The following is a 24,572-nucleotide window of genomic DNA, read 5'->3' as shown; positions in this document are numbered from 1 at the left end:
TTATTTCACCTTTCTAACTTGTATCGCCGGATGCCTCATATTATTACCTGCACGATGATGTGTGTGTTTAATTTTTGTGACTTTGCACCGTCAAATTATAAGCCAATAAAAGATTTCGCGGCCTGGTATGCTGATTGAGATGGTGGAGCTTGTGCAGGATGACGCGGTTTCACTCTACCGGCTCGCACAAACGGAAAGATATTTTGTAATTCTGTTTTCATATTTCACAGTCGATAACAGTGGCCTAAATCCCAACGTTGAAAACCGGGTGAAAATCGAAGGAAAGTGGGTATTTTGGTGACTAAATTAGCTTTGAATACTTGGGAAACATAAAGTAAAATGCACTGATTCACTCGCTTTTGCGGCGGTTAATGTAAATAATTTTTTTTTCATCGGTACTTGGACTTAGGGGAGGTATAGACTGACAAAACGAGAGGCATCATTCGGTCGGCGGACTTATGAGGATTAAATTATAGATTTTAAAAGGTAGCTGTTGAAAAATATGCAAAATTACCTAAGCGGTTCGGACAAACGAACGGAAAATTATTTTTGAATTCTGTTCTCGGATTATACAGTATCTATAGGGTAGTAATGAGGTTACCTCGAAAATCCGATTTAAAAAAGCTTAGGCTTAGTAGCTTAGCCGCGGCTTGCAATTTTTTACTAGGAAAAATAACGTTCTGGAAGGAATTTCTCTTCCGCCATCATCCGAATAATTTCCCGTTTGCACGAGGACAAAGACGAAGGATAGACCGACAGAATAAGGTGTCTCATTAAACTGTGTGATTCAGAATGATTCAATTAGAGATTTTAAATGCGGCGTTGAAAATAAAATAAAAGAGGATTGTCAGCTTCTTGTTCACCATGTCGACCCCGCAACGGTTCTGGGCCCTTTAGCGACCAAAATGGTTTATTTCACCTTTCTAACTTGTATCGCACTATACTTAAACAAAACGTACGGGCACGCACTATACTTAAACAAAACGTACGGGCACGCACTATACTTAAACAAAGGCACGCGGTTTCAAAGTTTTTTTTATTTATTTTTTTTTTTTTGCACGTACGGGCATGCACTAGTGGAAATGATGAATGTATTTACAAATCAACAAACTATGTACAATAATTGGAAAGAAGAGAGTGCACGTCCGGACGGCAACAGATCTTAATCCCTCGTCTCCTGGTCTCATGGTTTGTGAGAGGTAAAGAATTACATAAATGTTCACATTACAACTGATTTTAGCTCATTCCTTTGGTGAACCCTTTTGATTGCATGCAAATCAAGAACACAATCTTTAACGACGACGCTAACTATGAACCAATAATATCATAATCATCTCACTCAACTTTAGCTCATTGGTAAATTAAATGCAGATTAAATAAAATGATGAATATTAATAATCCCAGATAATAAAATACCAGGGTATCTGACCCGAACCAAAAGTAATAAAAGTAAAGGCCCTGTCACACCTTGACGATTTAGCCAGCGTATGCCTGACGTATGAAAAATTTGGCGAAAATACTGGCACACGTCAAATACGTTATGGGTAAGTTTGTATACGTTAAGAGCACGCTGGCATACGTCGTAGTACGCTGGCATACGTCGTAGTACGCCGAGCTGTTAGACAAATTTTCCATGCTTGAAATATATTTTCCTTATAATATAATATAATTTATAGGCTTCCGCTCAACGATTTAAATCATAACCGCACTAGAAATCGAAGTGTCAACATCACAGTCATACCGAAGAAAAAAAAAACTAACCGGGGAGTCTGGAACACTGAAGCCAACCATTACCTCGACGTGTTTCGACTTATGAGTAACATACAAGTAATGTATGTCGACGTGTGTCAACAATCGCGTAACGTGCCTCCAACTTATGGCCAGCATATGCGGAGCGTGTGTCATACGCCGAGTACGTCGAGAAATTTTCAACATGCTGAAAATTTCTCGACGTACTCGGCATATGACCACGTATGCCAGCGTACTACGATGTATGCCAGCGTGCTCTTAACGTATACAAAACTTACCCATAACGTATTTGACGTGTGCCAGCTTGGTTCGGCAAATTTTTCATACGTCGGCATACGCTGGCTAAAACGTCAAGGTGTGACAGCGGCTTCACACTTCGATGTCTAGCGCGGTTATGATTTGAATCGTCGAGTCGCTGCCTATTAATAGGCTACACGACGTGATCGTCGGCGATATGCTGCCGCGCTATGCATAAGTTAGACTATCGTTGGGCATAGGTTGTGAACGCCGACAACACGCTCAGCATTCGTTGGTATAAGTTATCTATATGTGATTGAAAAGTTCTGTGTACGTTACTAATACGTTATGCATACGTCCAACATGTTATTATACGCCCAAAACTTAAAAAAAACATCAATAGTTCAGCGTACGCCAGCGTTTTACATACATTTTGATACCTTGCCATACGCTGGCTAAAACGTCAAGGTGTGACAGGGCCTTAATAAGCGCGTAGCCGGGAACTAAGCGAGTAAAGGAATGCAAAATTGGGAGCTCAGATGCTAAATTAAGAACTGAACTCGTATCGGCACTCTTCGTAATACATGTGCTACGCAAAGCTTATCACGTCAACATTGTGCCTGGAGGTATAGTGACCTAGCCAAAAGTATGTTGACCTTAAAAATGCCCTGTTACGCAAAAATAACCCGTATAATTCACGTCAAAATTTATTCAACTGAAATGTAATTCCCTTCTCGTTTCATAGAGGATATAGATATCAGAAAGTTTTTCGCGACAGCATCAAGTAGCACATCCCCGACCACTCTCCTGGAGCAATCAAGTTCCCAGAAAGAGGTGGACGATTCAAAGGAGAAGATAGCAGAAAAGGGTGCATGTGCAAGTACTCGGCCTAATTTCCCAGATCAGCCTTTTCAACCTCATGTCAGTTGTATCCCAGTCCAAATACTGCCAAACCGAAAGTTGAAGTTTCAACAACAGTGGTTCAAAGATTTTCCATGGCTTCATTTTGATCAGAGCATCGGAGGTGTACTCTGTCACACCTGTACGGACGCTTCTCGTGAAAAACCTACCGAACTTGCCCGCTGTGCAGAAGACGCATTTGTCTCAAAGGGCTTTCGGAACTGGAAAAAAGGCTCCAGAAAAATTCAGACAACACAAACGATCAAACACACATAGGCTTGCCTCTGAAAATCTGAAATGTCGCAGAGGTCAACCTGGTGTCCGTGTGCAGCTGAGCAGCAAACTGCTAGAAGAGCAAAGATCTGCACGGTCAGCACTTCTGAAGATTATCACCTCACTGCAATATTTAGCCTGACAAGGTTTTGCAATTCGTGGGAAGGATGCCTTTGAAGGGAATTTCAAAATGCTCTTACAGTTGCGGGCCGAGGATGATGTAAACCTCAAGACGTGGCTGTCAAGGAAGACGACGTTCACAAGTGGAGAAATTCAGAACGAAATTCTACAGTTGATGAGTCATGCCATCCTCAGAAATATCTGCAGTAACGTGAATGAAATGCCCACTCAGTTCGGACTCGTAACTGATGGAACGCAAGATATTCAGGGTAATGAGCAGGAGTCGGTGTGTGTGCGCTATGTGACGGATTCCTTTGATGTTCAAGAAGATCTCATCGGCCTCTACCAAGTATCGTCAAGAACAGGAGTATCACTTTGTAAGATGCTTCAGGATCTCCTAATTCGGTGTCAACTCCCTATTGAACACCTTAGAGCGCAGATTTACGATGGGGCAAGCAACATGTCCGGAAGTACAAGGGCTGTCAAGTACAGCTAAAAAACTCCAACCGCTGGCCAATTATGTTCACTGTGGAGCTCATGTCACCCAACTCATGACATCCAAAGCCCTACAAACTGCACCGTTCATAAGAGACACCCTTGATTATGTCCAGGTACTCAGCAACATCTACAACAACTCTGGAAAATTCAAGCATCTGGACTTGAATATCCACGCTGATGATGCTGACACTCCTTGCCCTACACGCCTGAGGCCAATTTGCCCGACGCATTGGTTAACTCGTTCTGCCATGAAATCGATATTGGATAACTATGAAGCGGTACTGGATGCCCTTCAACAAGCAAGTGAAATGTAACCCCAAGGTATTTGGGATAACAGACATTTTCAACTTTCATCCCGCAGAATGTCACATCTCCCTCTGCATTTGCTGTATGATTGTCAAGATGGTGGGTGCAGATGGCTGTTTTGTTGGGATTTGGACAGAGCTTCCATTTGTGTAAATACTCCTCCAGTTTGCCCAGATCTCCGGTGAGTTGGTTCCCGAGAGATTTTAAGTCGGGTCTCTCCACTACGAGTGCAATGTCATCAGCATAGGCGAGTTTGAAAGAGGTCGTCACTGGCAAGTCGCTAACACAGAGGTTAAAGAGGGTTGGGGCTGGAACAGATCCTTGAGGGAGGCCATCATTGAGTGTTCAAACACGGCTGATTTTGCCGTTGAGCCCAATGCGGATATTTCGGTCCCCCAAGGAATACAGACAGTAGTCTGATCACCTTATGACAGTGAAAGACTTTCGAGACTTTGAGAAGGAGCCATTGGTGCCAGACTGTCATTCACCAACAACAGGTTAACCAAGGCGGTTGCCATCTTTTGTTTTCTCTGGAAACCAGCCTCGATGATGGTGGAGAAGGCAAGAACCTAATCACAGGTACTAGGGCAGGCCTCAAGCCCCCCTTCCCATCAGATAGGAAAACATCCAGGGTGGGGATTAAACGGGACAGTAGGGCCCTCTCCATTGGCTTTTCTGTCGGGCCATCACTGATGGTAAGGCTCGAGGGTGGTAGTTTCAGGGCAAGTCTGCTGGCTTACCAGTTTTTCGGATGGCAATAACATCAGCCTTCTTACAGGCTGCAGAAATTTGCCCTGTTTCATGGACAGCAGTAAAAAGGGTCACCAACCGGGTACGACCCTTTTCTCCAGGGTTTTTACGGAATTCAGGGAAAATTCCGTCGACCCTTGTGGCTTTTTGGTTGCCGACAGTGCGGCGTCAATGTCTTTCTTTGTACATGGGGCCGCCAAGTGGCTGCCCAGTGGGCTTTCATGGAGGTTCTGGAGGTAATCCCTTTTTACCTCCTGCCCTAGTGATTTGGAGGTCAGTGTGTTTGAGGTCTGGAGGAGGTAAGATGTGATGGAATCAGGGGAACTCTTGGGATGGCCGCAGTCGTGTTTTCTGTGGCACCCAGTTTCCTCAGCTATGCCCATGTCTTGTGGCTGCTGTGGGTGAAGTCTATTGACTCCACCAACTCCTTCCAGCGCTTCAGATGTTCAGTGTCGAGAGCTTCAAGTAGTGCCTGTGGGATGTCTGGGTTCCTAAATTTGTTTTCTTTCAAAGCCCAACAGCCTCCGCTGTCCAGGAAGATGTTTAGGTCTTGCAGAAGCCACACAGTCTGGTATTGGTGGCAGCAGAGAGAAGGAGTTGCACAAATTCTGTGTATTTAGCTGGGACAGATGGTATATTCTTGATCTTGGATTCAGCTTTTTTTGGTGAAAGCGGTCCAATCCGCTTTCCGGAAGTTCCAGCGTGGTTTTGGCTTGGAGTGCACCAGCGGGATTTTGATACCAATGTGAACGACAGTGAGGTGATGTTGACTTTTTGGAAAGGGAGCGAGAACTCTTCTTGATGCCATCATTGGTAGCCCTCTGTCATCCTTTGTCAGGAAGCAGAGGTCGAGATTTGTTCTGGTCTGCGACCGTCCTGAGTTGAAAATCTTTGGCTGCTTTGGGTCAAACAACAGGTTGAGATCGGCCGTCGAAGCCCAGTCAGTTAGCTGTTCTCCAGCCATGTCATTTTTACTATAACCATTTTTACACCACATTTAGTGTGGTGTCTGTTAAAATCCCCGATTTAAATTGTGGCGTGGTTTTATTGGGGTAGGACAGGTGATAGCCATGTTTGTGTGGACGGTTTGTACACATTTGCAAAAGTGACACTGCTTGTCTTAACTGTTGTATGGAGCAAGTTATTGTCGATGGTTTTGATGTTTCGAAGACCATGTCTGATGTCGGTGGCGAGGCCATGTTTTGCTGTGTTCACGGAGGCCATGAGGTTGTAGCCTGCAATCTTTTTCTTTGCAGCCTTTTGATCATCCTCAAAGAGGCAGTAGGCTGGGGAGGGGGGGGTAGGCTCGGCCTGTGAGGGATGTGCACAGTGCTGTAACATGGGTCTGAATCCCGACTCAGCTTAAAGCTCCTACTTTGGCATTTCACCTGCAGGACAAGGCATTGTGTGCGTTATCCATTACAAGGACATTTGTTTGTGTTGTTTGAATTTAAAAGTGAATACTGCACTTGCCATGATCATTTTTTGCATTAAAATTTCAAAAATAAATTCCCCTCAATCATGAAAGAAAAAAAAAAACCAAAACACACACACAGGAATATGCATTACCCTTTATTCTAAACATGTATGAAAGATCATACAAATCAAAGTTTTTATAACAAAGTTATAGCGAAACAAACAAAGTGCAATTTGATGGGGTAACAATTGTAAAAATAACCCCCCCCCCAAACAATCTTGAAGGAAAAAAAACAAAACACACACACACACAGTAACATTCATCACCCTACACTCACAGCAAACAGTGTGGAGAACAGATATTTGATACACTGCCGATTTTGCAGGTTTTCCCACTTACAAAGCACGTAGAGGTCTGTAATTTTTATCATAGGTACACTTCAACTGTGAAAGACGGAATCTAAAACAAAAATCCTGAAAATCACATTGTATGATTTTAAAATAATTAATTTGCATTTTATTGCATGAAATAAGTATTTGAGACATCAGAAAAACATAATTTAATATTTGGTACAGAAACCTTTGTTTGCAATTACAGAGATCAGACGTTTCCTGTAGTTCTTAACCAGGTTTGCACAGACTGCAGCAGGGATTTTGGCCCACTCCTCCATACAGATCTTCTCCAGATCCTTCAGGTTTCAGGGCTGTCACTGGGCAACACAGACTTTCAGCTCCCTCCAAAGATTTTCCATTGGGTTCAGGTCTGGAGACTGGTTCGGCCACTCCAGGACCTTGAGATGCTTCTTACGGAGCCACTCCTTAGTTGCCCTGACTGTGTGTTTCGGGTCGTTGTCATGCTGGAAGACGCAGCCACTCCCCATCTTCAATGCTCTTGTTGAGGGAAGCAGGTTGTTGGCCAAGATCTCGCCATCCATCCTCCCCTCAATACGGTGCAGTCGTCCTGTCCCCTTTGCAGAAAAGCATCCCCGAAGAATGATGTTTCCACCTCCATGCTTCACCGTTTGATGGTGTTCTTGGGGTTGTACTCATCCTTTTTCTTCCTCCAAACACGGCGAGTGGAGTTTAAACCAAAAAGCTCTTTTTGGTCTCATCAGACCACATGACCTTCTCCCATTCCTCCTCTGGATCATCCAGATGGTCATTGGCAAACTTCAGACGGGCCTGGACATGCGCTGGCTTGAGCAGAGGGACCTTGCGTGTGCTGCAGGATTTTAGTCCTTTCTAAGTCCTTTCATTCAAGCTTTTGGGTCTCACTATCTGCCATGATCTTTCCTGGGAAAGCCACATCTCCAAGCTGTCCTCCAAAGCCAGTTGCCGACTGGAAACCCTCCGTCGTGCAAAGTCCTTCCTCGGCACACCTGAGCTCTTGACCACATACAAAGCTTTCGTCCGCAGCCTGATGGAGTACTGATCTCCCCTCGAAGCTGGTGCTCCTGCCTCTCACTTTTCTCGGCTTCATGCTGTGGAAACCAAGGCATTTAGTATCATTGGTATCTCCCGCGATGAGGCCGAGTCTTTGGGTCTCACTCTCTCACCGCAGGCTGGTCAGTGATCTTTCTGTCTTCTACTGTCTCCTCTCCGGATACCCCCCCCCCCCCCACTGTTCTTTCTGTCTGTGATCTGTCTCCCCTGTAATTCTTCAGGGCGCTCAAGGTCCTCCAACAACCCCCTTCTGGTAAAACTACCAAAATCACGAATCACTGCTCACCTCAACTCTTTCATTCCTCTTTTTTTCCACCTTTGGAATAAACTCACACACTCTCTTCAATCCCACTCTTCCCTCCAGTTCTTCAAAACAGCCGTTCACCACCACCTATCTTCCCCCATCCGAAACCTCGATCTTTTCTACCCCCATTAATCCACCCCAAACCCACCTCCTTCAAATTCCCTGCTTTCCTTCCTGAAAGTCCCTGTAGTGTCCATCTTGTATACCCCAGGTTCTCTTTGATATTACCCCTTTTGTTTGGTTAGTGACGGTTATACTTTGACACACAAATGTACAAATAAATTTTAAAAAACAATTATCTTGGCGGTACCTCTTCTTCTTCAATGAGCGTTAGCATTTTTATAGATGGCACGCTTTACAGTCGGAGGCAAACTTAATAACCCGAAAACATAAATGGCACCGTTGACCAGCATCCATTCGATGAATAACATCTCATTTCACTTCTAAGATAACACTTTTCCGCTGCCTGGTTCGTCTTTCAGCTGCTCCCGTTAGGGGTCGCCACAGCGGATCATCCGTTATGATCCGCATCGTGATTTGGCATAGGTTTTACGCCGGATGCCCTTCCTGACGCAACCCTGGTCGCCTCTTACGACACAGGGATAAGGATTGGGTTTCGCCATGATTCCGGGCTGCCCTCCACACTCTCATAGCGTGGCCCAGTGCAGAGCTCCTGTCCTCAAGCAATCCTCCAACCCAAGCCTCCGAGTAGCCGGATTACAGGCGCACGCCACTCCGCCCGGTATACTTTTACGCTGCCTCTTATCCACTATACACATACAGTACATTTATTTATGTATGACACAAAGTACAGTAGTTCTTCCAGCAATTTAGCGATGCAATCTGACGTCTTGATCAGACCTGTAATTTCTGAAAATTTTCGAATTTTTTAAACACAGTAAGTGAGTCGAGGCGACACAATTCAGGAAATGGTTTTAATAACCTGACGACGTATTTGCGAAACGAGGTAAAAAGGGGCGATGTAAATTGGGGTATTACTGCACTCCCATAACGGCAATTCCATCCTCAATGACGAAGATATTCTTCGTCTACACGGCAGCAAATTGGCAAAAACTTCAATAGATTTCAACATATTGCTGATAACCTTTAAAGCTAAGCACAAAACAGTTCCTGTCTCCATTTCTAACCATTACATTACAGCAAGAAAGCTGTGATCCAACACGGAATCGCCTTCCGCTTAGTTCCACACACAAGGATTAGTCCGATCAGTTAGGGTCAAAATATTTAGACTGGACAAAAGCACCAAACTTCGCGAGAAGGCAGATTAGAGTCCAGAGATTGATTTTTTTTAAAAGGAGACAGCGACGATCGATTCTCTGTTCAGTACCAAACGGGCCTAAACTTGGCCCAGATCGATGGGCGTGATGCCGGAGTATCGGTATGGAGGAACGCGCAAATTTGACAACCCGCCCTAATTATACGGTGCTCCGTGCGAAAGAACTATGGAACATCAACAATGGTGACAGTAAGTTGTGCTCTGAATTCATGTCATTCTTTCGTGTGAGAAAATCCATTTTCGGGGTAGAAAAGGGAGTGGGAGGTCGCGTTATGACACCAAATATGACTTTACTAGTCCATACATCCGAATGGTGTAGTAGAGCCGTGTTGTTCGGTTGTAGTTGTGCAAAACAATGGCGATTTTTACGACGCCAGCCACCCGCCGGAAAAATGATTTTCAATGATAGCCCTACATTACATGCAGATCTGTTGCCTCACCCACAGCAGAGTTATTGCCCCCCTCCCCCACAATAAATGTGAGTACAACTTACATTTCATTGCTATTAAGCATATCCACCCGTGGTCAAGGGTGACCTGAATGAAACAGTGTTCAGGTGCACGTCACCGTTTTTCCACTTGACCATTCGTCACGTACCACGTTGTGGGATGTTTCCTGGCTCAACGTCTAGTTTTCGGTATTACCGCTCGTATCATTATTATACAAATTAATTAGTTTCTGAGCCTGTTAATATGCTGTTCGGAATGTTTTCTTATGTGCATTTCTCTTGCGTGCACATCGGAATATAAAGCTCCATGCGCAAAATTGAGATTTTCAAAAAACGTGTTATATTCTAACGTTATTAGATTTGTTTAGTAGATTATAATACTGTCCATTGAAAAGCGAAATGGTTACACCATCCTAGCTAAGTGGTCTCATCAATTATGGAGAGATTTTTGAGCAAAAACGACTTGTATTGTAATTTGGTGTAATGTGACCTTTTGACCTTGAAAATTGACCTTCAAGGTCAAGGTCGGAATGCGTCTCCTTTTCTCAAAATGTTTACTTTGGTGCCCTCTATCTACATGCCAAATGTGGTGCTTTTGTCCAGTCTGTCACCGTTTGGCCATTTTTTTTTACCCTAACTGACCGGACGAGATGAAGACTTTGGCAATCGAGCATTCTTCCAGATACGTTCGTCAACTGTGGAACTCTGCCTTTTAAAATCTGCACAGCGTCATTGCCGACAGTGTTTCGTTTCATAAACCTCAGACCTTTACTTTTCCTCATCTCTTCCTTCTTTGTAAAGTGCTTGAAGATTTCACATCTGAATGGAAAGCGCTGCGTAATAAAAATCGATTGATATCAGACCAGTCTGTTCGGTTCAAACCCGTCAAGCAATTATTGCGGTCCCAAGACAGATAGGCTTCGAGATGAATTTTTCGAAAATATTAGGAAAATAAAATTCACAATTATTTCAACAAAATTTGTCTCGCACCTTCTTGATGAGAGACTGCTGTGGATTTCAAATTTGATTGATGTCCCATGTGTAGAAATGCTATCCGAACCAATTGTGATCCTCCTCATTCTAACATTCAACACATCAAGTTGATTGGCAAATTGTTGGAGAGAGAGAAAAAAAAATAAAATAAGCATTGCATTCAAAAAGCTCTGTACCTTAACCTTAAAAACAAATTCCCACCCATTCAATGTAATCTGGAGTCCTGCAATCAGTTGGACACATTACATGTTCACCTTTCTTGGCGAGGGAGGCATCGAGAGTCGGTGGGGAACGGCAGGTGTGGATGGAACTGCAGACTTGTGAGTCTTGGGTCTTGCAATTGGTTCAGAAAGCAGCAGGAAAAAGCAGCGACAATTGTCACATTTCACAAAGCGAGTGCTCTTAGCTGTCACACACACACACACACACACACACACACACACACACACACACACACACACACACACACACACACACACACACACACACACACACACACACACACACACACACAATTGTAATTTAGCATTATGTTCCCACTTCATTTCGATAATACTCAACAGTCATTGCAAAAGAAGAGTCTTCATTGGTACAGTACAGTTTCCTATATAAAAGTCTACACCCCCTTTCAAAATTTTCACCTTTGTTGCCTTCATAGCCTGAAATTAAATTGTATTAAATGAGACTTTTTCCACCTTTATTTAAACATCATAACCCAAAACTTCCAAGTGAAAAACAAATTTCACAACATTAATTAAAAATACAAAATTATAATATCTTGGTTGGATTAGTGTCCACCCTCCTGAGTATATACTTGGTAGAAGCACCTGTGACAGCAATTACAGGTGTGAGTCTGTTGGGACAGGTCTCTACCAACTTTGCACAACTTGATCGGACAATATTTGCTCATTCTTCTGTACAAAACTGTTCAAGATCAGTGAAGTTGCATGGGGAGTGCTGATGGACAGCAATCTTCAAGTGATGCCACAGATTTTCGATTTAGTTTAGGTCGGAGCTCTGACTGGGCCACTCAAGGACATTTATCTCTTTGTTCCTTAACCACTCCATTGGAGCTTTGGATGCGTGCTTCGGATCGTCATGCTGAAAGGTGAACTTCCGTCCCAATTTCAGGTTTCTTGCAGAGGGTGCAGCGGGTTTTCCTCTAGGATCTTTCTGTATTTTGCTCCATCCATTTTCACTTCTATCCTGACAAGTGCCCCAGTACCTTCTGAAAAGAATCGTCCCCATAACATGATGCTGCCACAATCATGCTTTACAGTAGGGATAGTGTTCTTTGGGTGATGTGCTGAGCTGGGTTTGTGCCAAATGTAACGTTTTTCATTTAGGCCAAAAAGTTCCATCTTGGTTTCGTCAGACCACAGAACTTTTTGCCACATGGCTTCAGAATCTCTGGAGTGTTTTTTTCATACCAAACGGGACTCAAGGTGGGATTTTTTGAGTAATGGCTTCCTTCTTGGCACCATACCGTACAGGCCAGACTTGTGGAGTGCTTGGGATATCTTTGTCACAGGCACACAGTGACCAGTCTTTGCCATAAAGGTATGTAGCTCTTACAAAGTTGCCGTTGGCCTCTTGATGGAGCCTCTGATCAGTCTCCTCCTTGCTTCGTCATCCACTTTGGTGGGACGGCGTGATCGAGACAGGGTCTTGGTGGTACCATACACCTTCCACTTCTTAATGATTGTCTTGACTGTGCTCCAAGGGATATTCAAGGTCTTTGAAATATTTTTCTACCCATCCCCTGATCTATGCCTTTCAATAACTTTATCCCAGAGGTATTTTGAAAGCTCCTTGATGCCATGGTTAAGTCTTTGCTGTGAAATGCACTAGCCAGCAGAGGAAACTTCCAGAAACAGCCGATTTTATTCTGAAATAATCAGAATCACGACAATTTAACACAGGTACAGGCAAATTAACTTGGTGTGTGATGTTGAAGGTGATCGGTTACACCTGAGCTAATTTACAATTGCTAGTATTAGTGTATTAGATAGTAGAAAAATCGTGCAAATTATGATACAAGCATCAAATTTGGCATTTCTGTTCTGCAGGGCTTTCTAATCAAATCTGCCTGATTGGCCATTTGAAAATCCAAATTTTGAAAAGAAAAAAAAAAAACTTCAAAAAAGTCAGGGTCACGAATCAATGTTGGATGCGGGCTGAGATTGGAGAATGTTTCAGAAACATCATCAAAGACGTTCCAAGTCTGCCATGCAGTTTTCTTCCCTTTACCGTGGAAGGCAGACACGACGTCACATCCAGTGAACGCATGGAAGTATGGGATCCCTCGAGCTTTCTCAGGCCCTATTGCAGAAACTACCTCATGGACTGGAATCCATCGTGCCTTGGCTCCTTGGCCAAAGGCAATCCACATGTTCTCAAGACCTAGTTCCTGTAAGGATGGCAGTCCAGATATTGCTATGACTAGTACGTCCGTGTCATTAGCCTTAATGATAATGGACTTGCTACCATCCGTCGTTGCATCCCTGGCGTGTACAAATATTCGAGTGTCAGCTTCTTCATGACAACATGGAGACACAGCATCCAGTGACTTCCTTGTGTTGCTAATGGCATCTTCTCCTTTTGTGACAATGACTGTGCTTGTCGTCTGTGCTTCACACATCTTTTCCACAAGGAAGTGAAACAGCTCAGTCTTGTTGCTGTCATCTCGAAGAAAGCTTCTCCAGTTACTTGGGGTCTTACTGGTTCCTGTCACTCTTATTCTGATTCCTTGCCCACTTTTCGACCTTGCCTCGGACTTCAGACTTGATTTCTTGTACACATCAAACACTACGTCCACCCTCTCGTACCTGGCACCATAGGATTCCACCTTTGGGATGATGTCTTCTTTAGCAGAGTCATCAAATATCTTTGAAGTGTGTGGAGGTAGGGCATTGATAAGTGCTGAGCCATCAATGATGACTGCATCTCCCCTTGGTTCTCTGTCTGGGATGTTTACTTGCGCATCACAAATTTCAGCCAGCTGTGACTTCAAATTGTTTTGAAGTTTTTTTTTTTTTCTTTTCAAATTTTTCAAAATTTGGATTTTCAAATGGCCAATCAGGCAGATTTGATCAGAAAGCCCTGCAGAACAGAAATGCCAAATTTGATGCTTGTATAATAATTTGCACGATTTTTCTACTATCTACTACACTATAGTCAGATCCGGATTCAGATCTTTACCAAAATCGAATCAATTTGTCATGGTCACAGACCCAACCTGTCCACCAAGTTTCATCTGTATCCATCCACAACTCTTTGAGACATCGTGTACACAAACAGACAGAAAGGGGTGAAAACATGAAAACAACCTCCTTCACCTTTGGTGGCAGAGTTAATAATTACCTCCACTACAAAAGGAGGACAGAGGTTATGTTTTCACTCCTGTTTGTCTGTCTGTGACCAAGATATCAAAAAAATTAATGAACGGATTCGAACAAAACTTGTTGGACAGGTTGGGGGTGTGACAAGGACGGATCGATTCGATTTTGGTGAAGATCGGGATCCTGATCTGGATTTGAGAATTTTTTTCATTATTCGAAGTGATTTCTTTACCATTGAGAGATCGGGCCAAAAAAGGATATACAGCACAATATCTCAAAAAGTTGTGGACGAGTTATAACAAAACGAAGCGGATGAGTTGGGGAGGTGACAAGAACCCATTAGACCATCCTGCCACATTGGGACTGGGTTTCAAATTTAAAGATTGTACATCATTGTACATCGTGATTGAGACTCTCACATCTAATTCCCCCAGGATGTTTCCCCAGCCTGGATTACACATGGCGGCACCGTACAACAGGCGTTTATAAAAATACCGACTCACACCGTGCAATCATCCTCAGTGTTTCCCATCAATTTGTTTCTTTCACCTTTCCCTCTTCCTCCCATCCGTAGGGATGGGCTCTTTGTTATTAGTAGTTGTTTAAAGTAGTTTTCTAATTTTTGCTTACAGTACATGCAAAATAAATGATCGTTCAAGGCAACGAAACGTTTCATCTCCGTACAAATGCTTTGGATTCATCCTAAATACACAATACACACACACACAAAAAAAAGATTGATCAACAGCTCAGGTCAGGTCAGGTATGGGAGCATGTGCCAGAACAGCGAGTCGCTGCGTCGCTGCAACAGCTCACTCACCTTGATTTGAAGCAACTTGAAAAGAAAAGTAAATTTAAATTTTTTTTAGAAAGTAAATTCTACCGTCAAAAGCCAAGCATCATTTTCACAATTTTTCTTGGTATTCTTGGCCAAACAGCAATTCTGGTGACTAAAGAATAATGTGTTGAACATGTACTGTACTTGTGTGCCTTCCTGTGCAAGGTGTGTTCGAACTTACACATAAATCCATCAACCACAATGCAGGGTTCACCACAACGTGGACAGCGAGCACCGCCCCCATCCGACCCAGTGCCCCTGTTTCGGCCGGCACCTCCGAGCCGAGCACGTCGGCTCCCGGCTCCAGATTTCTGAAGGGAATAAATAATCACCCAACATAACCAGCTTACCAAAACAATATTGACCGTGGACATTTACATAAACAACTAGAACTACGTTGTCGATGGCACACCATCGCATATTCCCGCACGCACTGTTGTCCCATTAACGCTAGGTGAAATTTTATCTTGCAAAATGGATTGATTATTCTTTTTCTATTTGATGTGCTTTATGACCAAAGACTTACTATGTTTACTAAATCAGAAGTCATTGCAAGCATGTCAACATTTCATGAAACATTAATTTAACACTGTCCAGCAATATAGAACTGTGCATCAATTTAATCATAGGAATCAACTGTGTATAATATTAATTATAATAATTATTCATAATCAATTAGATAAATACAGTAAAAGCTGTGACTGTCACTCATGGGGACCACATAAGTAAGTTCTTTATAAAAGAATTTACCATGTACAATGGTAAATACACTTAAAAAAAAATCCGACAGTGTTGTGCACTTCCCCATACATATATATATATATATACATATACATATATATATATATATATATATATATATATATATATATATACTATGTCCCAAAGTTTCAAGTTCCTATTTCAAACGGTGTAGGAGTTACAGGGTAAGACAGACGGACGGACGGACGGACGGCGGAGACAATCACAATATTCCCGCTTTTCTTCGAAAGCGCAGGAATAATTAATTATGCATTTTTATGTGTTGTAATTACTTAATTGTTGAAGTACAAGAATTCAGGAACGTCAAGAACCAGGTACACAAAGAACCAGGTACGCCAAGAGCCAGATATGCCAGAAGCAGAACCAGCAGTAACAGTCCAACTGTCACCGTCTGCCCTTGCTGCTATCCCCAACCATCAGGAGCTGTCACCAACCATCAGTAGGATCATTCACCCACTCTGAACAGGATCTCTCCCCGACCGTCAGCAAGGCAGTCCTGCCGTCCGTTTACAGGTGACCAGTGTGGGCGGAGCCTCAAGCGCGACTTCAGCCAAATCCAGCTTGCCTATTGGCGCATCGCTGCACGAGACCTCCAACCGTCCATTATTGCGGTCATTCTCTCCTGACCATTGAATGAGATGCAATTCCCAATTAACACAGGCCTGGCTTACGACGCCATGTTCGAGGCGCTGGACGAGTGCCAGAAAGCAGCCATTTGCCGGAACAACCGAGCTAAATCATGAAGCGCTCACAAAACATCAACAGGCGATTATCACCTCTTTGTTCAGCCCGATACGAACAAGAGCCAGTTAGCGTCCATAGAGCTGCTTAACGGGGTGTCGATCGCCGATGGAAAAAGGTGCGCGTCAAACGTCGACGAAAGAAAATGGGTGTCGAACGTCAATTGAAAAAGGTGGATGCCTGAGGTAAATGATCCGAGACCACAGCCATATTTGACCGTCAGAATGAACTGTCCAGGAAAAGCTTGCGGTGTGATTAATGACTCAAATGTCCTGCAAGTCCAATGTGAAAATGATCACCAAAATAAAATGTGTAAATAAATCGTCTATTTCCAAGCCAGTGTGTCTTTATGGGAAGGGATTGAATGGGTCTCCGTTGGGCTAATGGCTAGATATCGCGTGCACGACCGGTGAATATCGCTTCTGCAGAAATGAAAACTGACGTAAAATCATACGTCATGAACGTGTCGTAAAGAGGAAACGGTTATCCCATAACAAAGAAAGGGAACCTGTTCTCTACCCTTCTCCAACACAAAGAGTTAGAATACCACCAGACAAGGGGATGCGTCTATTCTAAACATGAACATGCATTTATGGAAATGACTGTCTGAGGACCTGGATGTTGTATGCATTACTCGGATCAGATTCTGAAATCCACAACAATATTATGTACTTGTTATACTGCACTCTGCCGTAAATAGAAAACACAAGACTTAGCTCTGGATGATGATGACGATGTTGTTAGAGGGGGGAGGGTCGAGGTTAGAAAGATGTGGATGTAGAACTTGTGATGGCTGTTGGATCATCCTTAACCACCTTGACCAAGAACAGATCTTTCCTGCTTGGACAGGGATGAGATGGCATCCTCTCCAAAATAATCCCGTCTCATCGGCGTTAAAAACCTGTTCCAGCATTAATGCCTTTGCCTCGATTAGTTCCATGAGCTGCGGTGGGTCGTTTTTCATCGCACGATGGTCCTCCAGGGTTGAACTTCGGCCCCAGGGGTGCCTCGTGGAAACGTTGGTAAATTTGCAATGGTTTCTCCCATATCACTGGTCCACTCAAAGAGGCAAATCTGTTAGGTCCTAGATCCAAACATCAAGCGCTTTTTCAATCCATGTTTGACTCTCGGACTCTCTGGAAAATCCTCTATTTCTCTTTGCCAACGACTCCACCCTCTGCCGTACCATCTGTCATCCCTCAGACCGGCAAGCAGCAGCTTCTTCGCTCACTGCAGATCTGGATAAAATCACAAACTGGTCCAACACGTGGAACATGTCTTTCAATCCAGACAAATCTCACACTCTCACTATGTCTCTTCGAAAGGACCGTTTAGAAAACCCCCCCATCCACTTTCTCAACAATCCTCTGGAAGAAGTCTTTTCTTTCAAGCTTCTGGGTCTCACTATCTGCCATGACCTTTCCTGGGAAAGTCACATTTCCAACCTCGCCTCAAAAGCCTGTCGCCGACTGGGAATCCTCCGTCGTGCTAAGTCCTTCCTCGGCCCTTTTGAGCTCCTGACCACTTACAAAGCTTTTGTCCGCAGCCTGATGGAGTACTGCTCTCCCCTCTGGGCTGGTGCTCCTGCCTCCCACCTTTCTCGACTTCACGCTGTCGAAACCAGAGCATTTAAGATCATCGGCATCTCCCGCAATGAAGCTGAGTCTTTGGGCCTCTCACTCAATCACCGCAGGTTGGTCGGTGGTCTTTCTGTCTTCTACCGACTCCTCTCCAGCCATGCCACCCCTGCTCTCTCTGCGATTTGTCCCCACCACATTTCCACAGGGCGCTCAAGGTCCGCCAACAACCCCCTTCTGGTAAAACTACCAAAATCACGAATCACTGCTCATCTTCACTCTTTCATTCCTCTTTTTTCCCTCCTTTGGAATAAACTTCCTCACTCTATTCTTTCCCATTCTTCCCTCCAGGCTTTCAAAACAGCTGTTCACCACCACCTCTTATCTTCCCCCATCCAAATCCTCGATCTTTTCTACCCCCGATAATCCACCCAAGCCCACTTCCTTCAATTCCCCTACTTTCCTTCCTGAAAGTCCCTGAAATGTCCATCTTCTCTTCGCCATGTTCCCCGTCCCATCCCCATCCCTCTCCCTTCCACAATTCACCTAATGTGTCTGTTCCCCACTGTTTTGTCCCTTCCACTCCCGCCCCTCTTGTCTCATGCCTCCTTGCTGCGAGTTGTGAGTTAGCTCTCATACGAGCCTCGACCAAGGTATACAAAAAAAAAATCCTTTCAATAAGAGGATCACGGGAATGTAATGAGACTTTTGCACTTTGCTGGCGGGAACACTTGCACGGATACTTGACTCGCGTTTACCGCACAGTCGATGAATTGATGCCGTAATGGCAGCGAACAGATGCCACACTTTGACCTCTTGCCAACCAAGCTAACAACTCAATATTTTTTGCACAATGTCATTACCTTTCTCTGTCTTTTGGCACAATTAATTTTATTCATTGTTTTACATTTGGGCACCATTATTAACTGTTGTTTGTCGACTCGATCTTGTAGATCTAGTATTATCGAATCTCCGGATGCCATTTCCTGTTTGATGACGATTCATTATTAAACTTCGCTTCGTTCCCATATGCTGGTCTGATTACGACGATCAACGGTTTGCGAGAAACGAGAAAAGACTCGTAATGGGAGGTGAGCGTACACACGGACACAAACGACGACTCATCTCAGCTCAAGAACCACGAATGGCTGAAACTAAACGCCGTGATAACTAAATCGGAACACAATAGGTTGAAACGCATGATATTTGAGGGTTTACTGAACATCCTGAAATGCACAAACCTGCTGCTGCTGCTGCTCACCTGCTTGCTGTTGCCTGAAGATGTGTTGCTTTCTGTGCCGTCCTTTGTAGATGCCAGGGCAAAAGAAAAGCACAACGTTCGAGCACGCAACCCGAAGAAACGATGGTGTCCATGGGAGTGTGAATAACAAACCCACCGTCCCAGAGAGCAACTTTCTGCAAAAGACATAAATAAATCGTGTTTGGATGGACACGTGATGATCAGACACAAATGGACATCTTCGGAAACAGAAAACTCGAACGAACGTAAACAGCCGACATACTCGTACGTGTGTGTGGAATCGTGGATGCAGGTCCGTGAAAAATACTCGATCACCTTCAACATTTGCGAGCAAATGCAACTGCAAACTTGATGTCCAAAAACATCCAACAGGATGAAACAATTGCCAACACGCCCCGATGCAATGCACCAACGTGAAGATGTCACAGCGCATCGTTGTGCACCCCCGCAGAGAATTACCACATCATAGACGTACAATTTCCTTGTACCTGCAGTACCCAACTATCCCGATTCCTTGTATTTCTCCCCCAGTCCGGACTATGATCGTCTCCATAGCTTTGTTCCCTTTTCTCTCATTCATGGAACCCCCTGCCTGAATCTGTTCTTTAGGACTCTTTTCTCTCCACTCATTAAAGACAGCAGTCCACTACCACCTCAATGCCCCCCACCCACCCCCATTAACTGTTTGGCCCTCACCAACAATGTAGTTTGTGTCACTCTCATCGATGTTATCTGAGTTTCCCATATCTGCTCATCAGTTGGTTGGGAGACCCGTACCTAACTCTCCTTGTCGAACAGTCGAACACAAACATGCCATACATGAGTGAGGCTAAACAATGACATGAATGAGACAAAGACATCGTCCATTTTGAACAATGCAACTTATGTTCGGCAGATGATGTTAGGCCCGGTGATTTCTCCAGGCTGAACGTTGTCCGAGTGTGTCTGCAACGAATTACTTTGATCGCCAAAAAGTTTGCGACTTCGATATGATCGTGTGAACTCTTAATCTTTACCGACGCCACCAAAAGTGGGCGAAGGTTATGTTTTTCAACCCTGTGTGTTTGTTTGTCTGTGAACAGGGTATCTCAAAACGTTGTGGACAGATTCGGACAAAACTTGGTGGACAGGTTGGGTGTGTGACGAGTTGATTATATTTTGCTGAATATCCGGATACCAGAATTTTTTGTAACTGATTCTTCACCATTGAGAGATAGGGCCAAAAATGATATATAGCACGATATCTCAACAGGTTGTGGACGGATTCTGACAAAACTTGGTGGATGAGTTGGGGAGTTGACAAGAACAAGCGAATTAAATCTTGGAGGTCTGGATTCAGATCCAGCCTATCATTGGGATACAAAACGTGAACTGTTCAGCCTGCCAGAGGTATGCGCTCTACCGAGAGCCGTCCTAGTTCTTTCTTCCATCAAAGGCAACGTAGTAATATCAGATTCTGGGTTGAACTCGCCTCCCTGTCATTTGTTTGGCTTATATAAACCAGGTTTTGTCTGTTTTGGAATCAAAGTCTTAATTCCCCTCCAGATCCAAAACTTCTTCACAGTTATCCTTTACTCGTGTCTATAAAACTGTCAACAGCGATTCAAGCCACCCATAATGGAAGAATCAGTCACAATATTTGTATTCAAATCAGTGATTAAGTACACTTGTGCATTGCCGCAACAAGCAATTTTGTTTAACGTTCACCCAAAATCTTCAAGGAACCTTGGGCGCTACGATTACGACCAATTCATCGGTGATGAACATGGCAAGCTTTCAATCATTTGTGCAATATAATTCTGCACCATGTTGTGTAATTTTGCTTCAGATGGTGGTTTCAAGGTGAGCAAACAGAAAGTCACTAACATCCACAAGAAGGGTGCAGAAACAGACACGACCAGCTTGAGGCCAGGGAGCTCGTTTCCAATTACTCGTGACAAGTAATGTCATGGAATCCATCATTGCTTCTGATGTCAAATATTTCCTGTTTTCAAACAGTCCGATCTCTGACCATCAGTTTGGATTTTGGCCCAGTCAATCATTTGTCTCTCACAAATGCTTGCAGGTCCTCGATCTTAAAGAAGAGGTTCTTTCTTGGGCAGACGACATGACAAAACTGGCCTCCAAAACCAGCCCCAAACGGACGTCCTCCGTCGATCAAAGTCTTTCCTTGGGAAATCAGAGCTACTGACAGTCTACGAGACCTTTGTGGAGTACTGCTCTCTACTATGGTCTGGCACCCCAACATCACATCTGTCTCCCCTGGATTCTGTGGAATATAAAACACTGAAAATTATTGCAATGTCCCGTGACGAGGCCGAAGCACAAAGTCCGTTCCTCTCAGATCACGTGCAGTTCAGTGGTCTCCGTTTTCTGCAAGACGTAATCGAACATTACTCCCTCTGCCCTCTCAATCCTCCGACCCTCTCCAGCAGCTCCAGCATGCACGTGTTCTTCCAGTCACACCATCCTGGTTAAACTTCCAAAATCCAGGCTGACTGTTCACCTCGACTCTTTTATTCCTCCTTCCTCCCCTCTATGGAACCACCTTAGAGCGGCCGTGTGATCTCTCGCTCTTCCTTCCAGGACTTCAAACGAGCACTGCACCACCATGCATGTGTCATCATCCCCATGATTTTTATTACCCCCATGAACCTTTGACAACTCAATATTTCACTTGCCAGTTTCAGTTTCCTTTCATCGTTTCTTTTCTTCTTCGTTCATTCCCTTGATGTTTGTCCGACTGACTGACTGTACTACTTTGCTTTTTCCCTGAGCCTCGCTCAAGGGGGAGAAGGGGGGAGAAAGAGAGATTTTTGGAGAAATGTAGCATTTTCTCCAATGCTTTTGGTCTTTACAGCATCTTTACATCTTTACAGCACACCCATAAATGCAAGCATCAAGTTTCATTATCAAGTACAAGTTAAAATGTAAACATCCAGCTACAATCATCTCCTCCTCGAAACAACCACCAGAATTGGACGTGTAAGGTGTTTGAAAAAGCAGAGACACTGCCATGATGTAGAATCCACAACCAAGTGGTGTTTGAAGACTTTTACCGAGTCCCAAACAACTGTTGACAACTATGAGGAAAAAAAAATACAACAACACAAAGCAGTCACGTGAGTGAGGAGTATGTGTTGAATCAAAGTTCCTGAAATCGTGATGGTCCCACATACCTGCTGTTGCTGACGTCACAAGACAATTTGATTCCAGGAACCCAATCCAGGGGCTACGGACCAACGTGTGCACAGTTCGTGTTCTACTCCACTCTGCCACGAAGTCCAACACTGTTCTCCCAAATGATCCAGTGGGGCCGAAGCAAGTTTTATGCCTTGTGATTAAGGCAGGTGAGACGTGACCAAAGCAGGTCAAACCTGCCCCGACTGCAGAACAAACAGAAAACAATTCTCAATTCCAATAACATTTCCTTCCATATCCACCGTACACTTAGATGATGTATCGCTTCTCTAAATATGTGGTTCAGTGATCCAAACGTCACAGCCTCAAACATCTTGGAATGGTAGTCATGACGACACATCAACTATGAAATTATCCAAGTAAATAATGAGTTCGCTTGCGAAGAACTTTAACACAGGATGCCATTCGGTTCATCGAAGAACGCGCTGTTATTACCAACCTATGGTCGTTTTTTCCGTACTCGATACTTTCAAACGCCGAGCGTCAACCAAGGAAGCGGTGTGTACCAGTTTTAAAAGTCCTCGGTATGACTCGGCCGGGGTTCGAACCACCAACCTCCCAGACTCAGAGCGGACGCTCCCACCAATACACCACCGAGGTTCATCAGGATCAATTATAGTTGACCCGCAGGATGACCTGGAGGTACGCACACTCACCTCTGAGTTCTTGCGACTCGGTTCGAATATCGATCCAGCTATAAACTGCCGTCCAGGTGATTCACGTGCACAGCGATGCATCCCTCCTCCACTACCCCCCCCCCACCCCGATTAAGCCACAAGACCAGTCTGCAAGCAACAGGAGCGTTAACTATCTCGCGGCGTCTTTCGTGAAGAGCCGGCAAGTTATCGCCGGCACCCTGGCTCGACTCCAAATTCCTGCCACCTTCAGTAAAACGTCAAGCCTGGCCAGCTGGTTGGTGAAATAATCGGGGCGTATAAAAGTCGTAGTGGTGGTAGTAGTAGTAGTAGTGGTGGCAGTAGTCGTAGTGGTGGTAGTAGTGGTAGTAGTAGTTTTGCATCAATTGGACGTTGTGGCACCCACACCATCAGGACGATCTTGTCGTCGCATCAAGACAGCTGTCCCAATGTGTATCCCTGGGCATGATGGGCAGTGTATTGAAAACGTTTCTCATAAAATATCCGTAACCATGGAGATGTAAATAAATAAATAATCATGGGCTCGAGGTTGAGAACATTGCAAAGTTAACAATTCACGATTTCCACACGTGTTCGTGTTCATACTCATATTCATACTGACACTCATGAAAATATCAGAACAGTTGAAACAGATTATCCGCTCCCAAACCCCAAAAATACGCCGAAACATCCCGAAACACCCCCAAACATCCCGAAACACCCCCAAAACATCCCGAAACACCCCCAAAACACGCCGAAACATCCCGAAACACCCCAAAACACCCCCAAAACACGCCGAAACACACCAAAACACCACAAAACATCCCGAACCACCCAAAACACGCAGAAACATCCCGAAACACCCCCAAACCATCTCGAAATACGCCGAAACATCCCGAAACACCCCCAAACCATCCCGAAATACGCCGAAACACCCCGAAACACGCACACGTCATCCTTCTTCACGCACGGTCTCTTCCCCAGCCGTCCGTTGGATGAAAGCGAACGTTGAAATGTGATTTTAACACAAAACTCCCCGTGATTAGTAAAACTTCCCCATTGCCCGAACAAGCCGATCCGTACTGTATCCAACGGATTGCCTCGTCTCCCTTTTACAGTTTCCCGTATCGGTTTCGCCGTTTTACGGCAGTTTACACATTTTCACGGTGTGTCGGAAAACATTTACGACTGAGTAACTGCAATCACTCCAATTTACTTGATTGAACCTGGATCCACCCTGAGAGCACAAAACAGTGTTGTACTTTGGTTATTTTACATCGCACAGTGAGTGAGTGAGAGGGAGGGAGTGGTGACGAGACACAGCGACCTGAGAAGGTTAGACGGAAGAACGCAAGACCAAGCTTGACGATACATGGCCACAGGGTCTGCACTCTCACTCACGGGGTATAACCCTCTACTTGTCACGGGGTCTGCACTCTCACTCACGGGATATAACCCTCTACTTGTCACGGGGTCTGCACT

General features: G+C 44.3%; 1 protein-coding gene across 4 annotated transcripts in view; it reads right to left on the bottom strand.

Annotated features, from left to right (window-relative positions):
- The window catches only part of LOC147020839 (ATP-dependent clpX-like chaperone, mitochondrial), a 94,778-nt gene extending 70,525 nt beyond the window's left edge, over positions 1-24,253 (bottom strand). For 2 of the 4 annotated variants that reach the window (XM_085896515.1, XM_085896514.1), the window contains exons 1-5: positions 24,040-24,253; positions 22,434-22,640; positions 19,255-19,409; positions 15,095-15,224; positions 10,989-11,140 (exon numbers count right to left, since the gene is read on the bottom strand). In XM_085896515.1, coding sequence (XP_085752641.1) covers positions 10,989-11,140; positions 15,095-15,224; positions 19,255-19,409; positions 22,434-22,640; positions 24,040-24,046 — 651 coding nt within the window. In that variant the 5' untranslated portion in view covers positions 24,047-24,253. The remainder of the gene's footprint in view (positions 1-10,988; positions 11,141-15,094; positions 15,225-19,254; positions 19,410-22,433; positions 22,641-24,039) is intronic. The other 2 variants (XR_015061978.1, XM_085896513.1) reach the window with 2 other exon arrangements.
- Between the last annotated feature and the right edge of the window lie 319 nt (positions 24,254-24,572).

This window comes from Eptatretus burgeri, chromosome 9, assembly GCF_056783735.1.
Source record: "Eptatretus burgeri isolate ZD-2024b chromosome 9, Ebu_testis_v1, whole genome shotgun sequence".
Lineage (NCBI taxonomy): Eukaryota > Metazoa > Chordata > Myxini > Myxiniformes > Myxinidae > Eptatretus > Eptatretus burgeri.
Note: the sequence above shows the minus strand (reverse complement) of the source record. Positions and strands in the feature narration are given on the sequence as shown.